This window comes from Cervus elaphus, chromosome 22 (genome assembly GCF_910594005.1).
Source record: "Cervus elaphus chromosome 22, mCerEla1.1, whole genome shotgun sequence".
In the NCBI taxonomy this organism is placed as follows: Eukaryota; Metazoa; Chordata; class Mammalia; order Artiodactyla; family Cervidae; genus Cervus; species Cervus elaphus.
This window is the reverse complement of record NC_057836.1, coordinates 8,495,128-8,512,493: the sequence shown is the minus strand read 5'-3', so window position 1 is coordinate 8,512,493 and position 17,366 is coordinate 8,495,128. Positions and strand designations below refer to the sequence as shown.

The following is a 17,366-nucleotide window of genomic DNA, read 5'->3' as shown; positions in this document are numbered from 1 at the left end:
GGCCCCACACAGCAGTGAAGGAAGATGCAGTGTGTCCTTAGGCATACTAGGAATAATCAACTGCAAGCAAGTTCTTTGACAATTAATAAATTGCAGTTATGACCAGTGCTATGAAGAAGCAGTAAAGGAATTATGGGAGTGTTAAACAGGAAGGCCTAGTCTAGACGGGGAGGGTCAAGGAAAACTTTCCTGGGGTAATGACTTGAGATGGCAAGGATAAGATGAAACAGAACTGCTAAAAAGAAAGAAACAGAGAGTACGGTTTTTAGGGCTGAAAGGAACCAAAGATACCATCTACTGATGGCCGATCCTTACATTCCACAAATGAGAAAACTGAGGCCCAGAAGGTGAAGGGAGTTGCCTGATGAAGGTTACACAGCTTGTTAGCCCCAGGGCTAGAGATGCGAACCCAGCACGGCTTTCTTAGGTGGGTGAACCCAGCACGGCTTTCTTAGGTGGGTAGGAAGCAAGGTGCGCTGAGTCAGAAGGGACTTAGGCATGGGAGAAACCAGGCAGGTTTAAATTTAGCGCTGCCTCCAGGTCAGCTGAAGAGCTACTTCTTCAGGTTGGGGAGGGCATTAAAAGTGACTCATCTGACAGTTTGCTGTAGCATAGTTTGGGGTGAGGGGAGGAGGTACCAAACATGCATGCACCTGAAACAATAAATGTGGCGATCCAGTAGTTAAGACTCCATGCTTCCAGTGCTGGGGGCACAGGTTCGATCCCTGGTCGGGGAACTTGAGATCCCGAATGCTGTGCAGCATGGCCAAAAAATAAATAAATAAATGAAATAACAATTAAAATAATAAAGTAATTTTTAAAATATAAATATGGAGTTCAGTTGGGAGACCACTCACTGTTCTGTAGCTGTCTAGCTGTGTGACGGAGAGAAGTCACATAACCTCTCTGAATTGGAATTCACAGCTTATACTTTGGTGTATTTCCTTTCAGTCTTTTCCTGTGCATTTTAGGAGCTTGTTAGAGATCAGTTGTGTCCTATATTTCACCTCAGTCTTTGAAGACGAAAGTCTCCTGTTTGGGTAAAATATTGTTTAAGTCCCCCTTTAAAGAGCAGTTTGCCAGCCTGTGCTTGCCCAAACATCCAGAGAATGACTGTAGCAAGTGAGCCAAGCTCCAGGATCTGTAAGAATCGTTAGCAACTGAGCATATTTCTATAAAGCAATAAAGGTTTTTCTATTTTGTTCATCTGTTACCCTTATGCTGTTGCCACTTTCACATTCAGTGTGCGTAGGTGGAGAGTATGAGATAACAGCGTTTCACAGATGAAAGTGAGTGGAAAAGGGCCGCTTTCCCTTTAAGGCAGTTTCAGCCCAAGCTCCCGCCCCTTTCCTGATTGACAGACCTACCCGAAGTCACATGATCCGCCTCTATTTGAAGGTCACAAAAAGCTGCTTCCTTTAGAGACAGAGGGGGAGAGAGAGAGCAAGAGGGAGAGTGAGTGTGAGAGTTAGTTCAAGCCAAAATGGCCGACAGAGTCTCTGCTGGTTTCTGAATATTTAAAATACAAAAAAACAGATAGACAAAAAGAAATCATTTTTTGGACCTTTTTTCATTTCCATTTCTACCTTGTATGCCTCAATTTGCTGGATTTAAGCACTGCTGCACTTTATGAGGTTGGTAAATATTTTCGATTTTTTAAAACCAATTGATTTATATGGATCTTGTCTAACCGTTTTCACTAGTGGTGTTGCAAATCGACATTTGTCTAGCATGGAGACTGGCTTCAGACATTTCGTGAATCTGTGTAAATCAGACCCGTGATGTACTTTTGGTTCGGCATTTTAGAAATGGAAAAGCCTTGGTAAAATATTTAATTTTGAAGTCACTTAATTGCACTTTTAATTTATATGCAGATTTTCATCCTCGTTTCTGTCTTGCAAATAAATGAAGCTGCGAGTAATTGAAAATTTGATATTTAGAGGTGTTTTTTAAAAAAAAAAAACACAGACCTCTCCCTACCCCCTTAAATCTGCTGCAAAAATTTGCATAAATATAAATGGGTTTGCATTCTTTCGGCTGCTAAGGCCGACAAAGGATCTGGGAGGGCAAGCACTACCACGGGAAAGCCTTTTTCTTTTTTTCTTAAAGCTTGGCCATCCTTCCTAGAGAGATGTAAAACCTAAAATAAGACCTGATACATTTTAAACATCAGGCTGGGGGCGAGTGAACACCAGGAGGTTTGGGGTTTGTAGATTCCCCGGCTTGTAAACCTCCCAAGCAGTGTGTGGATCACCCCTCTCCTCTCGGCGCGCGCTCATTTGCGCTGGGTCTCTGTGTGTGTGCTTCAAATGTGCAGCCAGATGCGCTTTTATTTTGATCGTGGTTTGAACCAAATGGTGGGAGTATCTTGTAAACATGGTGTTTGAAAGATAGAACCGCTCATCACCCCGATTAGGAATTATTTCTCTCTCAGTTTCTCCCTGTGGGTTGGCCTTCTCCGTTTCTCACGGCTTACAATTTCTGTTTAATTTTATACGGATGAACTGGGCTTTTCAGCACAAATTCAGCTTCTGTATGTCTAGTTGTCTGTTTTGGCCACGTATTCATTGTGAAATGGTCGTATCTGGTCACCTCAGTAAGTAGCTGTACGTGTATGTCTGTTGGTTACCCTCGAAACTGTGTGCAGTGAGTGCCCTGAAGTTAAATTCCATTACTCCTAATGCAGGATTCTAGAAAGCCTGGGGATGGGGAGGGAAGAGGACTGAAAACTTGCCTTCTCAGAGCCACCTCCCCCGATCGTTGTGAGAGTGTGATGTAATGCTGTTGGTCTGGTGGGCTGAAAGGATTGTAGTTTGTGATGTGGCGGGGAAATAGCCCTCACCCCTGGGGAAACTACCCCATCCCCCTCAGCATATCCCTGGCTCGAAGAGGCCTTGTTTTCTTTTCTTTTCTTTTCTCCTAATTTGTATCCTCCTGATTTATGCCTTAGCATATTGGCAGGAGAAAGAGACTGTTCTTCTAAAGCTGTTACAAAGTATAGTTTAGAAAGGCCATTTAAAATATGCAAATTGAATTGTCATATCCCCATCATTAAATATGTAGACTTGGATTAAAGGTAATTAAGCATAAATGGAATAATTTTGATCAGAAGGGAGCAGTGGGGCTTTTTTTTGTTTCCTTTTTAATTAATCTAATTATAAGATGCTTGCTGGGCCTGAAAGTGTTAAAAAAAAAGGAAAAAATGCTGGACCATTTTGAAAATTTGACAGTCTGCAAGAGGGTGTGTAGTGCTTTCAAAAGCTTTATTCACTGTTAAAATGGATTGGCCTCTTGTGCTGAAAATGGCCTGTTTCTTTGGGTCAATTGTTTGTAGATGAAGGGACTTTCACGCTAATTTAACAAAAAGACGTTCCATTGGAATTCATAAAGATAATTAAAGTCCTCTGTCTCTAAAGAGCAAGTATTTTATTATTTTTTTTTAAATTAATGTTGTTAGTAGCAATGGAAATGAGTGGGGAAGTGATGGTTTAAATTCAGTGTAAATTTTTTTGGTGGTAGAAGTTCAGCTTTTGTGTAAGATTGGAAACATTACATTCAAAAGGTAATCTGGAACAAATTTGTCTCTTAGAAAATTTTTTTACAGCTTGAATTTAAAGGAAAAGACGTAGAAATTACCATAGTAGTAGAGAGCGTTGCTTTGTGGTAGACCTGAGGAAAATTAGAGTTCTGATTTTTGTTGTTGTTTTTTTTTCTGAAAATGAAAGCGCTTATTTGGGGCTTTACTTGTTAGATGATTCATTTTATGCCCATTTCCTAAGTTGGCCTTACAGAAGAAGAGTGAGATGAACCTCCGCTTTCCACATTTTGTCATTAGCTTGTTTTTTTTGGACTATGTAAACATGTGAATAGCAGGTTAATTCAGTTTGCAGAGCGGAGGGACCAGAAGCAGGGTGCCTGCTTTCTAAGGCAAGGAGGAGAATAATATAATGAACATTTAACAGAACGCCATCTGATTCTTTGAAATGTTTTGGTAAATATTCTCCTCTCTAGACAGGTTGAGAAGTGTGATAAATAAGACCTGGTTTCACGTATGTTAAGCGTTATGGCTCTGGTGAGTTTCAGAAGCTCAGCTGCCATTTTGGATCTAAGTTCCTGCAGAGCCAATCCTTATGGCACACCAAACTCTGGTAATTGAGGAGCAAATAAAAATGAGTTATACATCAAGCATGCAGGTGGATAGTACTTAATTTGTGCCTTTTGTTGAAGTTTTCTTTCTGTTGGCACTGTGAAATGAAGCTTTAAAAACTTTAGAGATGTGGCTGATGTTATGAAGAGCAAAACGCAGAGATACTAGAACTTGCACGTTGTGGTTTTTAAAAATGAGGCAGTGTACGCAGAGGAAGTTTCTGTCTGGAGAAAAAATAATATAATCTTCACTAAAGTCTCCACACCCCCAATGCCTATTTCCTTTTGCTGGGTCTACTTGTGATATTATAGTGATGTTACTATTCACAATGCTACTGTGTTGCAGAAAGAAATGTCACAGATTCATTATTAAGATTTTACTGAAACATCACAAAAATTGATAGAGCCGTTTAATCAGAAGTGGTATCTTATTTTTAAACTGTTTTTCAGTCCTTCTATCTGCATACCAGAAAGGAAGCGTCGGCGTCTTTGGTATATGGCGCAAACTCAGCTCCGTTGTTCAGTTTTGAATGGCCATTTGTTATTCTCTTTCGCCACTGGGACAAGTCATTTAGAAATCAGCTTCTAAAAATTGAAGCAGAGACTTACAAGGCTTTTCCAGTTCTTAATCCTACAAGAGACATGGAAGGAGTGATCTGTGATGATGAGACCTTCAGGTTCTGCAGAGTAGGCCCTAGCAGATAACAGTAGTAAGGGGTTAGGCCTCACCCTACCCAGCTGCCCCAGGACTGAAAAGTCTGCAAGAAATTTAATTTTTACAACTCAGTATAATCATTGACCTTCTGTCATTTAAACTGGACAAGACCCTGAGGCAACACAGATGAATGTACTTTGTCCCAATCCTAAGGAGTACCACTCTAGCGGGGGAGACGCTCGGTGAGAGAACCAGTCGTCTTGGTGCTCTGTGAGAGGTGGAGCAAGTCCCTGGTGCGTGAGTAGCCTGAGTATCTGTGAGGAGAACCCTTGTTTAAAGAAGCCAGATAATTACTTCTCATTAATTTTTAGTTGTCATTTGGCTGTTAGATTTTCTTTAAGTGGACCTTGTGATTTAAAGGTGGGGTTTCTGACCATTGACTGGGGAGTAGGGCAGCCTAGGCAAATTGTTTCCTAGTACAGTATTGTTCAAGGATTTACACTAATCCGACTTCCCTCACCTGCTTCTTATGATTAGAACTGGTGGTGGAGTGGGGTGGGGTGGGGTGAATTGAAGCCACTTGGCCTGAAAAGGGATTTAACCCATAATGGTGACATTTTAACATGTTTTCCTTTCTTCCTTCAAATATTCAGCCATCATTTATGCTAGGTGCTGGTGTAGGTGCTTTGAGAGCTAAGAATTAATTTGGTCGGCCCAGGGCCCCCAGTAACCACTGGTTCATGTGGAAATGTTTGCCATCTGATGACTATCTAACCTACTGCTTTGGGTTACAACTAGGGTAATGCTATAATTCCTTTCACCTGATGGTTTCCTCACTGATAATCAGGGAATGAATGGTAATTTTTGCTTCTGGTTGTTCTAGAGACTTCCACTTAAGGTTTGATGAGGTAGTCATTTTATCCATTATTATTTTTTTTAGCTGTGCAAAATTATCTTTTAAATGATCTGAGAACCCTGCATGATCAGTTGTCTCCCTAGTTCCTCTAGCACATCCCTCAGTTTTCTTTTAATGCCCTTCAGGTGTGTCACTCGGGCTTCCCTGGTGGCTCAGTGCAGGAGACCTGGGTTTGATCCCTGGGTCAGGAAGATCCCCTGGAGAAGGAAATGGCAACCCACTCCAGTATACTTGCCTGGGAAATCCTATGGACAGTGGAGCCTTGTGGGCTACAGTCCATGGGGTCGCAAAGAGTCGGACATGACTGACGATTAAACCATCACCAGTTGTATCAGTGTCTGAAATCACATTATTTGTGTGTGGCACCTCACTCCCCACAACCCAAAGCAGACTTGAGTGTTGTGCGTGTTGCTCAGCCTTCAGTGTCTAGAATAGGGCTTAGCACAAGTGAGTACTCAGTAGAAATGTTTTTGAAGTAGACCTGAGTATAAGGTCACCAGGACCAGCTATGTGACCACCAACCCCTGTTTCTTCATCGGTAAAATGGACACAATGCTTTGTTGTGAAGCATAAAGGAAATGCTGGAACGAAAAGACCAGCACCTTAGTCGCGTTGCTTAGTAAGTGTTTCCTTCCCCTTTGCTCTCTCTCTTTCTCTCTTTGTTCAATAAACCAGAAAGGCTGTAACGGCCCCACAGAAGCCTCGGTCCTCTGATGGCTCCCAGGATTGGGACGCTCAGGCAGTGATTGCGCGAAACCTCCGCCTGGACGAGGACAGGAGCGGCGCTGAGCCCTTTCTTTTGTTCAAGTCTCTACATTCCTATGGTCTGATGTCGTCTCTTCATGCGCTCCAGTTTCCTTCAGGCTCTGCCCCTGTGGTGTATCCACATTTGCTTGGCTGCTTTTCATACATTCTGTGTTTTGCATCAAAAGGTTCTCAACAGTTTCAAATGAATTGGTCTTAGAGTTTACAAGGCAAAGGAGAACAGAAAATGCAGTGTTTTTTCCCTTCATTTTTATTATTCTGAGCCTGCACATAGAAACTGTATTTATTTAACCAAACTGCTAATAGTTTTGACTCAGAAGACAGATAAAATTAAAATTTAGGTCAATTACCCACTTGATACAATGCTTTTGAATTAATAAAGATGACACATAGCATTCATTCATTGACCTTGGACTGGAATTGATTGCAAAGAAAACCATTTTTATCTGTTAATTCATTTCAGCAAATAATTATTGAATACCTGTTACCTGCCAGGCATTGGAATAAGTGCTAGCATAGGAGTTTTATAGTAGGGAGATTTTCTTTCCAGGTACCATTATGAAGTTAGAAAGAATATAAATGCAGGGAGCCTGGTCAGTCCTCAGGGTGTTGGACAATTACGAAAGAGGGACACGCAACCCACATAGAAGGACCAGCTTATGCAAGGGCCCTGAGGCAAGAGAGGAATTCAGCATATTTGGAGACCTGTATGTAGAGTACTTGGACATGGTTGGAGCGTGATGTGTGTAAGAGAAAAGATAATCTGGGAAATGAAAGGTGAATCTGAAAAGGTAAACACTGGTGAGATGTAAGAGGAGTCTATCAGTCATGTTTGGAAGTCTTTATCTTGAGAACAGTTAAAGAGTTCTCAGCAGGAGTTTCACCTGTTCATGATGAGTTGTTGAAAGATACGGTCTAGTCACCCTATAGAAAGTGGCTGGAAGATTGAGTGTAAGACCGGATGGTATTGCAGTAATCCTAGGTAGTGGTGGCCTGGACTAACAGCGAGTTGAGAAGAAATGGATAAATCCAGAGACATTTAGGAAGAAGATGTCATAGAACCTGATCCTTGAGGATCAGGATTGGGGAGATAAAAGACCACACCTCTGTCTCTGGCCTGGGTGACTGATGAGATGGTTGTACCATTCACGGAATTAGGGTCCCTTTAGATAAGAGACAGATGTGGGATTGAGAAAGTGAGTTCAGTTTTGGAGTAAATGAATCTTGGGACATCTGAGTGAAGGTCAGGGCTTCCCATGTGGTGCTGGTGGTAAAGAACGTGCCTGCCAATGCAAGAGATGTAAGAGACGCAGGTTCAATCCCTGGGTTGGGAAGATCCCTGGAGGAGTAATTAGATACTTGGCTGGAGATAAAAATTTGAGAATCATCAGTGGTCCCAACTTTACCAAGATTTTCCTTTTTAAGTTGATTTCTTTGGTAAGCTGTCCACAAGGGACAGTGTGCTATGCAAGTGCTGTTGGGTACTGTCGAAAGGACACTCTTAGAAAAAACAAGGTAAGACCACAGATGCACTCCCATTACTACTATGGTTGCTGTTGGGAATACGGAAGGAGTTTCAGGGAGGAGAAAGGCTAACTTCAGCTCGGTTGATGAGAGAAGGCTTTATGAGGACCTTTTATTTGAGCTGAGCTTTAAAGATTGGGCTTCCCTTGTGGCTCAGCTGGTAAAGAATCTGCCTGCAATGCGGGAGACCTGGGTTTGATCCCTGGGTTGGAAAGATACCCTGGCGAAGGGAAAGGCTACCCACTCCAGTATTCTGGCTTAGAGAATTCCATGGACTGTAAAGTCCATGGAGTCACAAAGAGTTGGACACGACTGAGCGACTTTCACTTTCTTTAAAGATTGGGCAGAAGAGCAGACTTGAGGGCAGGGCATTGCAGCTGGAGGAGGGCTGATTGTGTTCAGAGGGGACTGAAGGGTGGTTGGTTGTCTGTAGGAGAGCTGGGATGCCTGCCCAGTAGTTTGGATTGCTGCGGCAGATAATGGGGATCTGTTGAAAGTCTGATAGCAATGTGATCTAGGTGGTATTTTGAGAATACTAGTATGGCAGTGGGGCAAGAGGAGGACGGGCATGGTGGGGTTGGAAGAGGGGAGGACTGAGGGGATAATTGAGACAGGCAGGCCAGGTAAGAGGCTGTGGCGAAGAGGACTATTCCAAAAGGGCCTACTGTAAGACTGTGAGGCTAGAGGAGGTACCAGGGACCCCGGGTGTTGAAGGTGAATGATGAGAATCTTCAGCAAGAGATGCAGAATTTCAGGTCAGGCATACCGAGTTTAAGAAGTTGATAGGCCTTCCAGATGGACCTGGTTGGCAGGCGGCTGACAATGTGGAACTGACGCTTGAGAAAGAGTTCAGAAGCAGAGATAAAGAATTGGAAGTCCTCCATGTAGAAGTGATAATTGAAGCTGAGAGGGGATGAGGTCACCATGGAAGTGCAGAGAATGGAAAAGAGAACTGATAATGGGGCCTTGGGGATAGGAAGAGAAAGTGGACCTGGGAGAGGATTAAAGAAAGGTGCTTGTGCAGGACAGTCAGTCAGAGTCAGTGAGGAGAAGGGAAGGACTTCTCAGTGTCAGATGCGGTCAGCAGGTTTTGGGGTCACACAGGAAGAACAGTGTTTGGTTATGGCAGCCTCCCAGAACCTGCTCGTGGAAGGCGTTCTGGTGGGAAAGGGTTGGGAATCATTAGGTTATGCCAGCACCATTCAGTGGAAATAGAATGTGAGTCATGTGTTATTTTACATTTTCCAAGAGTCACATTAAAAAAAATAATAATAAGCAGGAATTCCTGGCGGTCTAGTGGTTAGGACTATGCTTTCACTGCCAAGGGCTCAGGTTCTATCCCTGGTTGGGGAACTAAGATCCTGCATGCCACGCGGCCAAAACAGACACAGGTGAGATTAATTTTAATAATATCTACTTTATTTAGATATTTAGATGTGCAAAATAATACCAGTTCAACATGTAATATATTTTAAAATATTAATGGGATATTTGATATATTTTTTTTAATATTCAGTTTTTCAAAATCTGGTGTTTGTTTTATCCTTACAATGCATTTCAGTTTGAACATGAAATTTTATTAGAAATGCTTGATCTGTATTTAGATTTGATAAAACTTGTAGTTACAGAAGACGCAGGTGTGATCCCTGGGTCGAGAAGATCCCCTGGAGTAGGGAATGGCAGCCCACTCCAGTGTTCTTGCCTGGAAAATCCTGTGGACAGAAGAGCCTGACAGGCTATAGTCCATGGGGTCGCAGATTTGGATACAACTGAGCCAGACACATACACAGTTGAAAAAGTATATTCACATACCCAAGTTTTTCCAAACATACAAGTTTTCTAGTAATGGAAGTAAATTACCAATTTAAGAAAAAAAAATTTTTTTTGGCTGTTGCCTTGCAGTTTACGAGATCTCAGTTTCCTAAAAAGGGATTGACCATGGACGTAAAATCCTAGAATTCTAACCACCAGACCACCAGGGAACACCCTTAAAATTTAAGTTAAACAAAATTCATTTGAAAATTCAGTTTCTCTGTCACAGTACCCTCATTAAAAGTGCACACTAGCTGTGTGTGGCTACAAAATTGGACAGGGAGCATTTATGCAAAGTAAGACAGGTACTTGCAGGTACTGTGCATTTTGGAAATAGCCAGATCATCACTAAACATTCTTCCCATGGCAAAGCATTTCATAGGATTGGTGTTACTTAGAACACATGTGGGCTTATGCTTATGAAATTTTTAGAATTGGAGGGGTCAAATCCTAAGTTTACTTGTGAGAAGATGAACTTTTTTTTTTTTTAATGTGCAGGTTCTAAAATTTAAAACAAGGAATTGAAAAAAATTGTTCAGGTCAGCAAGATGGTACATTGGTAAAAGTTTTTAAATATAACCAATTTGTGTCCTATTAGAAACGCTTAGGTACAGAGGTTTACATCTAAGGAAGGGATAGTCAGGGAGATTAGGATGGACATGTACACACTGCTGTATTTCAGATGGGTAATCACCAAAGACCTGCTGCGCAGCACAGGGAACGCCGCTCAGCGTTGGGTGGCACCCTGGGTGGGGGAGTTCGGGGACAGTGGATACGTCTGTACGTACGGCTGAGTCCCTTCGCTGCACCCCTGAGACTTTCACAGCGTTGTTCATCGGTTGTACCCTAACACGAAGCAAAAAGCTTTTAAAAAGTAAATAAAAGCAGCTTTAGCTGGAAGGGTAGAAGCACTGCTGCCCCCTTTTTCAACTCTGTGGAGCCAGTGAGATGAGTGGTTTAGGTGGGAGGTGACATCAGGATTCCAGGGTTCTCAGAAGCTTTCAGTCCACGGTCCCAGTCTTCCAGTGTGGGTAGAGGTGCATGATGGAGGGGTAAGGGTGCCAAAGGCTAATTATCTTGTGCTTGAATCTCACTTCTCTTTGGCAGGCTGTTTGGCCGTGGACTACTCATTTTGTATTTCTTGACATCTGGTCCAGTATAATATTTACTAAATATGAGTGGTTTATAAAAAAGCAGGTTCAGAGATTTGTGTTATATTTAGTGATCTCACTGATTTATACTGCTAGGTAGTTGCTAACTACAGCTTCTAAATAATAACCTGTAAAGATAGAAATGATCCTGAATTGTGCTTGGAACCAAACGTTGTTCACACTGGAAAGTCAGGCATTGGTTTTGGGTTGGTGCACAGTTCCATCTTGGTGGGCATAGAGGACCTTATTTTTCCATGAAATTTTCTTAAATTTCATATTTCTATGAAATGTAAGAATTTGAAGTGTCAGCTATTCTGAAGTCCTGTTTTTTAAATCAATACGAAAATTAATTCCTTACCTTTTTGTTTTCCTTTAGAAGTGCATTTTAGTTATCCATGCCTTTGTTAAAAACAGCCATACTGTGTAGTGGTGGGCTTACGTGATGCCCTTCATTTATTTTTTTATATTTATTATTTGTTTTTATTTGGGTGCGCTGGGTCCTAGTTCTGGCACTGGAGATCCTCAGTGTACCTTGCAGCATTCAAGGTCTTTAGTTGGGGCATGTGGGATCTACTTTCCTGACCAGAGATCAAACCCAGGAGCCCTGCGTTAAGAGCTTGAAGTCTTAGCCACTGGCCTGCATGATGTCATTTAATGGCTTAATGAGACCAGAGACCTAGCACAGGATCCCTTGTCCCTTCTCAGAGCCCAAAGCAGTGAGTCTTGTACCTCTAGATGCCATTGTTTGTGTGTTTTTTTTTTTGACCCTTTGCTTGCAGAAAATAATTGCTGCTCTTTTATGCCAAGAAGTTACTGTTTTTAAGCTGAAGTTAGATGGCTAATTGGGTAGCTTAGAACAGTGGCTTCCAAACTTTTTGATTGGATCAACACTGAGAAATATAATTTGCATTGAGATAAAGTATTGTTGTTTAGTTGCTAAGTCGTGTCCAACTCTTTTGTGACCCCATGAATTATAGCCCGCCAGGCTCCTCTGTCCATGGGATTTCCCAGGCAAGAATACTGGGGTGGATGACCATTTCCTTCTCCAGGGGATCTTCCTGACCCAGGGATGGAACCCCAGTCTCCTGAGTCTCCTGCATTGGCAGCTTGAAATTCTTTACCATTGTGCAACCTGGGAAGCCCCATACATAAAGTATGCACTAAAGCAAAAGTATTTTCCTTGTGATACTGTGTGATATCTTCTATCCTGATACGTTCTACTCAAGTCCATTTTGTAAAACAAAACCCCAAATAAGCTGATCTCAACTACTGACATGGCTTAATGACCCACTCTGTGTTGTCTCACTCAAGTTTAAAGAAACTAAGGAACCACTCAGGAGTTGGCCATATTCCCAGACATGGTCCCCACTTTGGTTGATTTTGAGAATCAGATTTGTCAGTCTGCTCAGTTGTCACACCAACCAGATTCATAAGTGATTTTTAGAAGTGTTCATTTGCTACTTGAGCATGTAGAAGATGGGTATTTTTGATGACCAGAATGTTGTCCTTCCTATCCAGAGCATTCTGTTTGGATCACGAGGAGTTGGACATCCATATTGAGGAATGGAGAGACTTACATATGTCCCCCCTCCCCAAATTTTAGAGAAACTTAAGTAGAAAAACCAGACTACCAGATGATCTATTTTCTCTTGAGGAAGCCCCACAGAAAACTCTGTCATACTCTCTTTTGGGAGGGGTGATTCCCTGCCCTCTTTCCAGGTTTCAGGAAGACACATTTCCCCTAATTAACACATTCTGTTTTCAGATACACTTCAGTAGGTTTGATTAGTTTAGCATTTCCCACTGTCAGGGTACTAATAGGTTTGCCTGGGTAAAAAAGGAAAAAAAAAAAAAAAATGGTTCCTTTCCTGAATTAAACTGATCTTGCTTACTACAAGGACTTAGAATCTTTAAGATGCTAATATGTATTCAGAATCTTACAAGTGTTATGTATATATAAAATCTTAAAAGTACCAGATTTTTATTTTTGTTTTTTAGGCACAGTTTGGAGTAATGCATGGTGTGCTTTCCATTTTAATTATTCCTTTCTAAAACTACATTCTAGACAAGCAAGCTGGATTTGGCTGTTTCCCAGGTCTCTTCAGACACTTTAACATGGTAGTTCCCAGATGTAGTTTCAGGGAACTGTAACATTGCAAAAGCAATATTAGGGTCCAACATGAGTTAACCAGTTTTAAATTTGCCAAGTAACAGCATTTGGGGGAAAAAAAAAAGGCAACCTTATTTTTTACCACTATTTCAAAGAAAAGGCATGTTGACAAAAGAGTAAAACGGACAGTCTCAGAATAAGAAACATTTTACTAAGTTGAATATAGCTTTATGAAGACTATTACATAGGGAATGCAGATCAGCACAGGTACAGGATTTCAGCGTTAGGGAATCACCCTAATTATAGACCATCTCTTAGCATGTATTACAATTAACTATGTGCTTGCTGGTTTTATTAGCCTCACATATAGGAATACAAGTTCTGAGACTGCCTTCCTTCATTCTTATTTATTAACTGTGATGATGGTTACTGTGTCACAGGAACTCACACTTTAAAAAAAAAATTACTCCCTCTGAATATACTGTAACCAGATGACCATTCTACTTTAACATAAGGGAAAAAAAAGCCAACTCCATTAGGTGCTAAGCAGTTGTAGAATCTAGAAGATTCTATTCTAATTGTAGAATTTAGAGCATTCTATTCTATTCAGAGCCTGTTCCGAAGTTGATCTGATTTAATGAGGTATACAGTTGACCCTTGAACAATGCTGGGGTTAGGGACGACAGTCCTCTCTGTGGTTGAAAATCCGAGTATAAATTTACAGTCAGCCCTTCGTATCCACAGTTCTGCATCTGCGGATTCAACTGTTAAGTATTTACTCTTGAAAAAAAATCCACATGTTAGTGGACACGCACAGTACAAATACTAGTTGTTCAAGGGTCAACTGTATAGTCATGGTGATTTTGTAAAAGAGGCCATTAGATCACGAAACTAAATAATATTACTTATGTACATTTCTGCCAGCTTGTTGGCTCTTGGTGACTTGTAAATAATGGCCATAGCTGATTTTCTGTCATATTACATGTTATTTTTATGTCCACCCTCCCACTTTCACATCTTAAACGACAAAGACCTTAAATCTGGCAGCCACACATCAAATGTCCCCTCTGTCTGTCTTCAGCGAGAGAAAGTGCTTTTTCGATGCACTTTACTCCTGTAATCAAGGGGCGCATGGCCAGCAGCTCACTGGTCTGCCCTGCTGTGATAATGCTATCAGCTGGCTGTGGGAGTGGCTGTCCCCGTGAGGGCTTTGACTTCTCCTCATCAGAGTCCTCTGGCCAACAGAGGAAGAGGGGAGAGTTTGGGGTTAGCAGTGTAGGTAGGGTGTTCAGAAGCAGTATCGTGCTGGTAGACTTGGTATATCAAGCAGGGTATAGGCTGCGTCCTGTGTACTTGGAAAAAATTACTACCTAAGTATTTGTGCATCAGGCACTATAGGTTGATGGGAATAGCACAATGATATAAAGACGTGGTTTTTCTTTTTGGAACACAACCAGTAATATGAACCTGCCTGTAATAAAGACAGGCATGATGCCAAGAGATCCTGGAGGTTGGAGGCAGAGCCTAGGGCACTAGGGAAGATTCCACCAAAGAAGCAGCATCTGACCTGAGTTGTCATCGGTGTTTGTTGTTTTTTTTTTTAATATTTATTTAGCTGTGCTGGGTCTTAGTTGCAGCATGCAGAATCTTCGATCTTCATTGTGGAACTTGCAGTCTTAGTTACAGCACGTGAGACTTAGTTCCCTGACCAGGAATCAGATCCGGGTCCCCTGCATTGGGAGCGCGGAGTCTTAGCCTCTGGACTACCAGGAAAGTCCTTGAACTGAGTCTTTAAGGGAAGTTAGGAGTTGCTTGGGGAAGGGTTGGTGAGTAGGGGAGGAGTGATATAACATAGGGGCTAAGAACTGAGGTTCTGAAGCCAGGACAGATGTATGGTTAGGTCAACCCACTGTTGGGCAGGTAATATCTGTGTGCCTCAGCTTTTTCACTTGTAAAATAGGGGATAATAACAGTACCTGGAGTCAGTGTTAGCTACTGTTCTCATACTTTCTGTTGCTAGCATTTCAGGCAGAGGAAGTGGCTTGAACAGAGGCGAGGAGTTGGGGGTGGGGGAGTATGAGAAATGGTGAGATGTTCGTGTAGGCTGCCTGGAGGAGAGGGGAAGGGTTGGTTGGAATTGTGGCCTAAGGAATCTGAGTTTTATCCTATAGAAAGCAGTTTTAAAACCTCAACTTGCCAGGGCTTCCCTGGTGGCCCAGTGGTTAAGAATCCACCTGTTAGTGCAGGAGACACAGGTTTGATCCCTGGTTCAGGAAGTTTTCACACGCCTAGGAGCAGCTAAGCCCGTGGGCCACAACTACCTAGCCCGTGCCCTAGAGCCCATGCTCTGCAAGAAAAGAAGCCACCGCAATGAGAAGCACTGCAACTAGAGAAATCTCTCACACAGCAACAAAGACCCCAGCACAGCCAAAAATAAACAAACAGTTGTTCTCAATATTTAAAAAAAAATCTCAACTTGCTTCTGTTGATCTCCGTGATGGGATCTGATACAGGAGACACTGGGGGCAGTCAAAGCAAGAGGAGAGATTGGAGAATGTAAATTAAGTGAGTGATGGTACAGATGGAAAGAACTAGATTTTAGAAACAATTTGGTATTTCTAAATGGTGAAGTCCATTGGATGTGAGAAAGAGGGAGGAATTGTGCACAGGCCCCAGGCTGGGTGGAATGGGTGATGCCAGGAGTGGGAATGGGCATTCATTGGGTGGGGCAGAGGTGTTGAATGTGTAAAAGGGTGAGGATGGGGCAGACAGGCTTGTGTGTGCTTTGGACATGCTTGAGATGTTTGCTGGACATTTAGTATAACTTGCCTGGCATGCTGTGGTCCATGGCGTTGCAAAGAGTTGGACACGACTGAGCAACTGAACTGAACTGACAAGTGACAAGAACCATCTGGAGCTCGAGAGAAGTTGGGAGCCATCCATTTACACCTGGAGATGGTCTTCTAGGCCATGGTTACGACAGCACTCTCTTAGCAGATGATCAGAAGAGTGGGATGAAAACAGGAAAAAGGTGGTGCAAGAGGAACCCAGGCAGGAAGGAGTTTAGGGAAGTAAAGGAGAGTTATCAGGGCTGGTACCTCAGGTCAGCCAAGATAAACCCTAGCTGTGGGCAGTTAGGTTTGGCCTTTAGAAGCTCGGTGCAACAGGTTCAGGGCTCCATTGAAGTCCAGCATGTTGTCATTCATTCCGCTTGCCACTGTCTGTCACATTGGGAGGTCTGCCTGTGGGTTTTCGGTTTCTGTCACCACGGTGAGCAGCTCTAGGACAGGAACCAGTTGTGCTCACTTCTGTAACCCCAGCACCACACACACACACACACACACCCCTTGGTGGTGTTTTTACTGTTGTGTCAGTTGCTTAGTCGTGTTTGACCCTGCAACCGCATGGACTGTAGTCCTCCAGGCTCCTCTGTCCATGGGGTTTTCCAGGCAAGAACACTGGAGTGGGTTGCCATTTCCTACTCCAGAAGATCTTCCCGACCCAAGGATTGAAGCCACGTCCCTTGTGTTTCCTTCATTGTCAGGTGGATTCTTGACCGCTAGCACCACCTGGGAAGCCCTCTCCAGAGATAAAGCTGGGAGAAAAGAGATGAGCTCCTTGTCTTTGTGGGGCTTATGTTCTAAAGCATGAATCTGAAGGCTCAGGGGAAAGAACAAGTCCAGAGGTAACCAGTGAAGATACTAGGATGACCTCTTAACTTCACCATCCATGAACTGAGCCTGGTACCTAGGATGCATTTGCTACAGCCAGTTGGCTTGAACAGAGGAGAGGGTTTAAAAACAACGGAGCTGTGGGAAGAGATTTGCTACATAGATGACAGGCTAGCCTTGGAGAGGGAAGAGTAAATTTGGAAATGGAGAAAAGGATATTTGAGGGAGTTCCCCCTGAGAGACATTCACCTCTGAATAGGAGGCATTCCTCCCTGTAAAACAGGAGATGAAGTCTGAGTGGAGAAGGGCTACAGGAAGAGCCATCTACCTGCCCTGTGGGCTTTTAGCTGAGAGAAGACATCCTTTATTTCTAATTGCAGCGCTCCGCAGCCATGCAGGCTCCTTCCAGCAAGGCAAGGTGAAGAACACAGAGAGGTGGGGTTCGTATGAGGCTCAGTGAGAACTGACCTGGGTAGGTAGTGTGGAGTAGCCAGGGCATGAAGTCTTCAGGGAATCCTGGTGAATGTTCATGAGATTCTGGGCTGGGCTGGGAATAAGATAGGACCAAGGTCAGGCAAATGACCTGAAAAGGAAAGAAAGGTCTGGGTTGGAGGAG

The 17,366-nt window shown here is 42.8% G+C and overlaps 1 protein-coding gene across 9 annotated transcripts in view; it reads left to right on the top strand.

Moving 5' to 3' along the window:
- Positions 1 to 17,366, top strand: part of TNRC6B (trinucleotide repeat containing adaptor 6B) — a 254,502-nt gene that overhangs the window by 114,296 nt on the left and 122,840 nt on the right. For 2 of the 9 annotated variants that reach the window (XM_043881417.1, XM_043881414.1), the window contains exon 1: positions 1,413 to 1,634. The exons of the other annotated variants lie outside the window; for them this stretch is intronic. In XM_043881417.1, coding sequence (XP_043737352.1) covers positions 1,630 to 1,634 — 5 coding nt within the window. In that variant the 5' untranslated portion in view covers positions 1,413 to 1,629. Of the gene's footprint in view, positions 1 to 1,412; positions 1,635 to 17,366 lie in introns of those variants that run through there. 9 annotated transcript variants of the gene reach the window in all.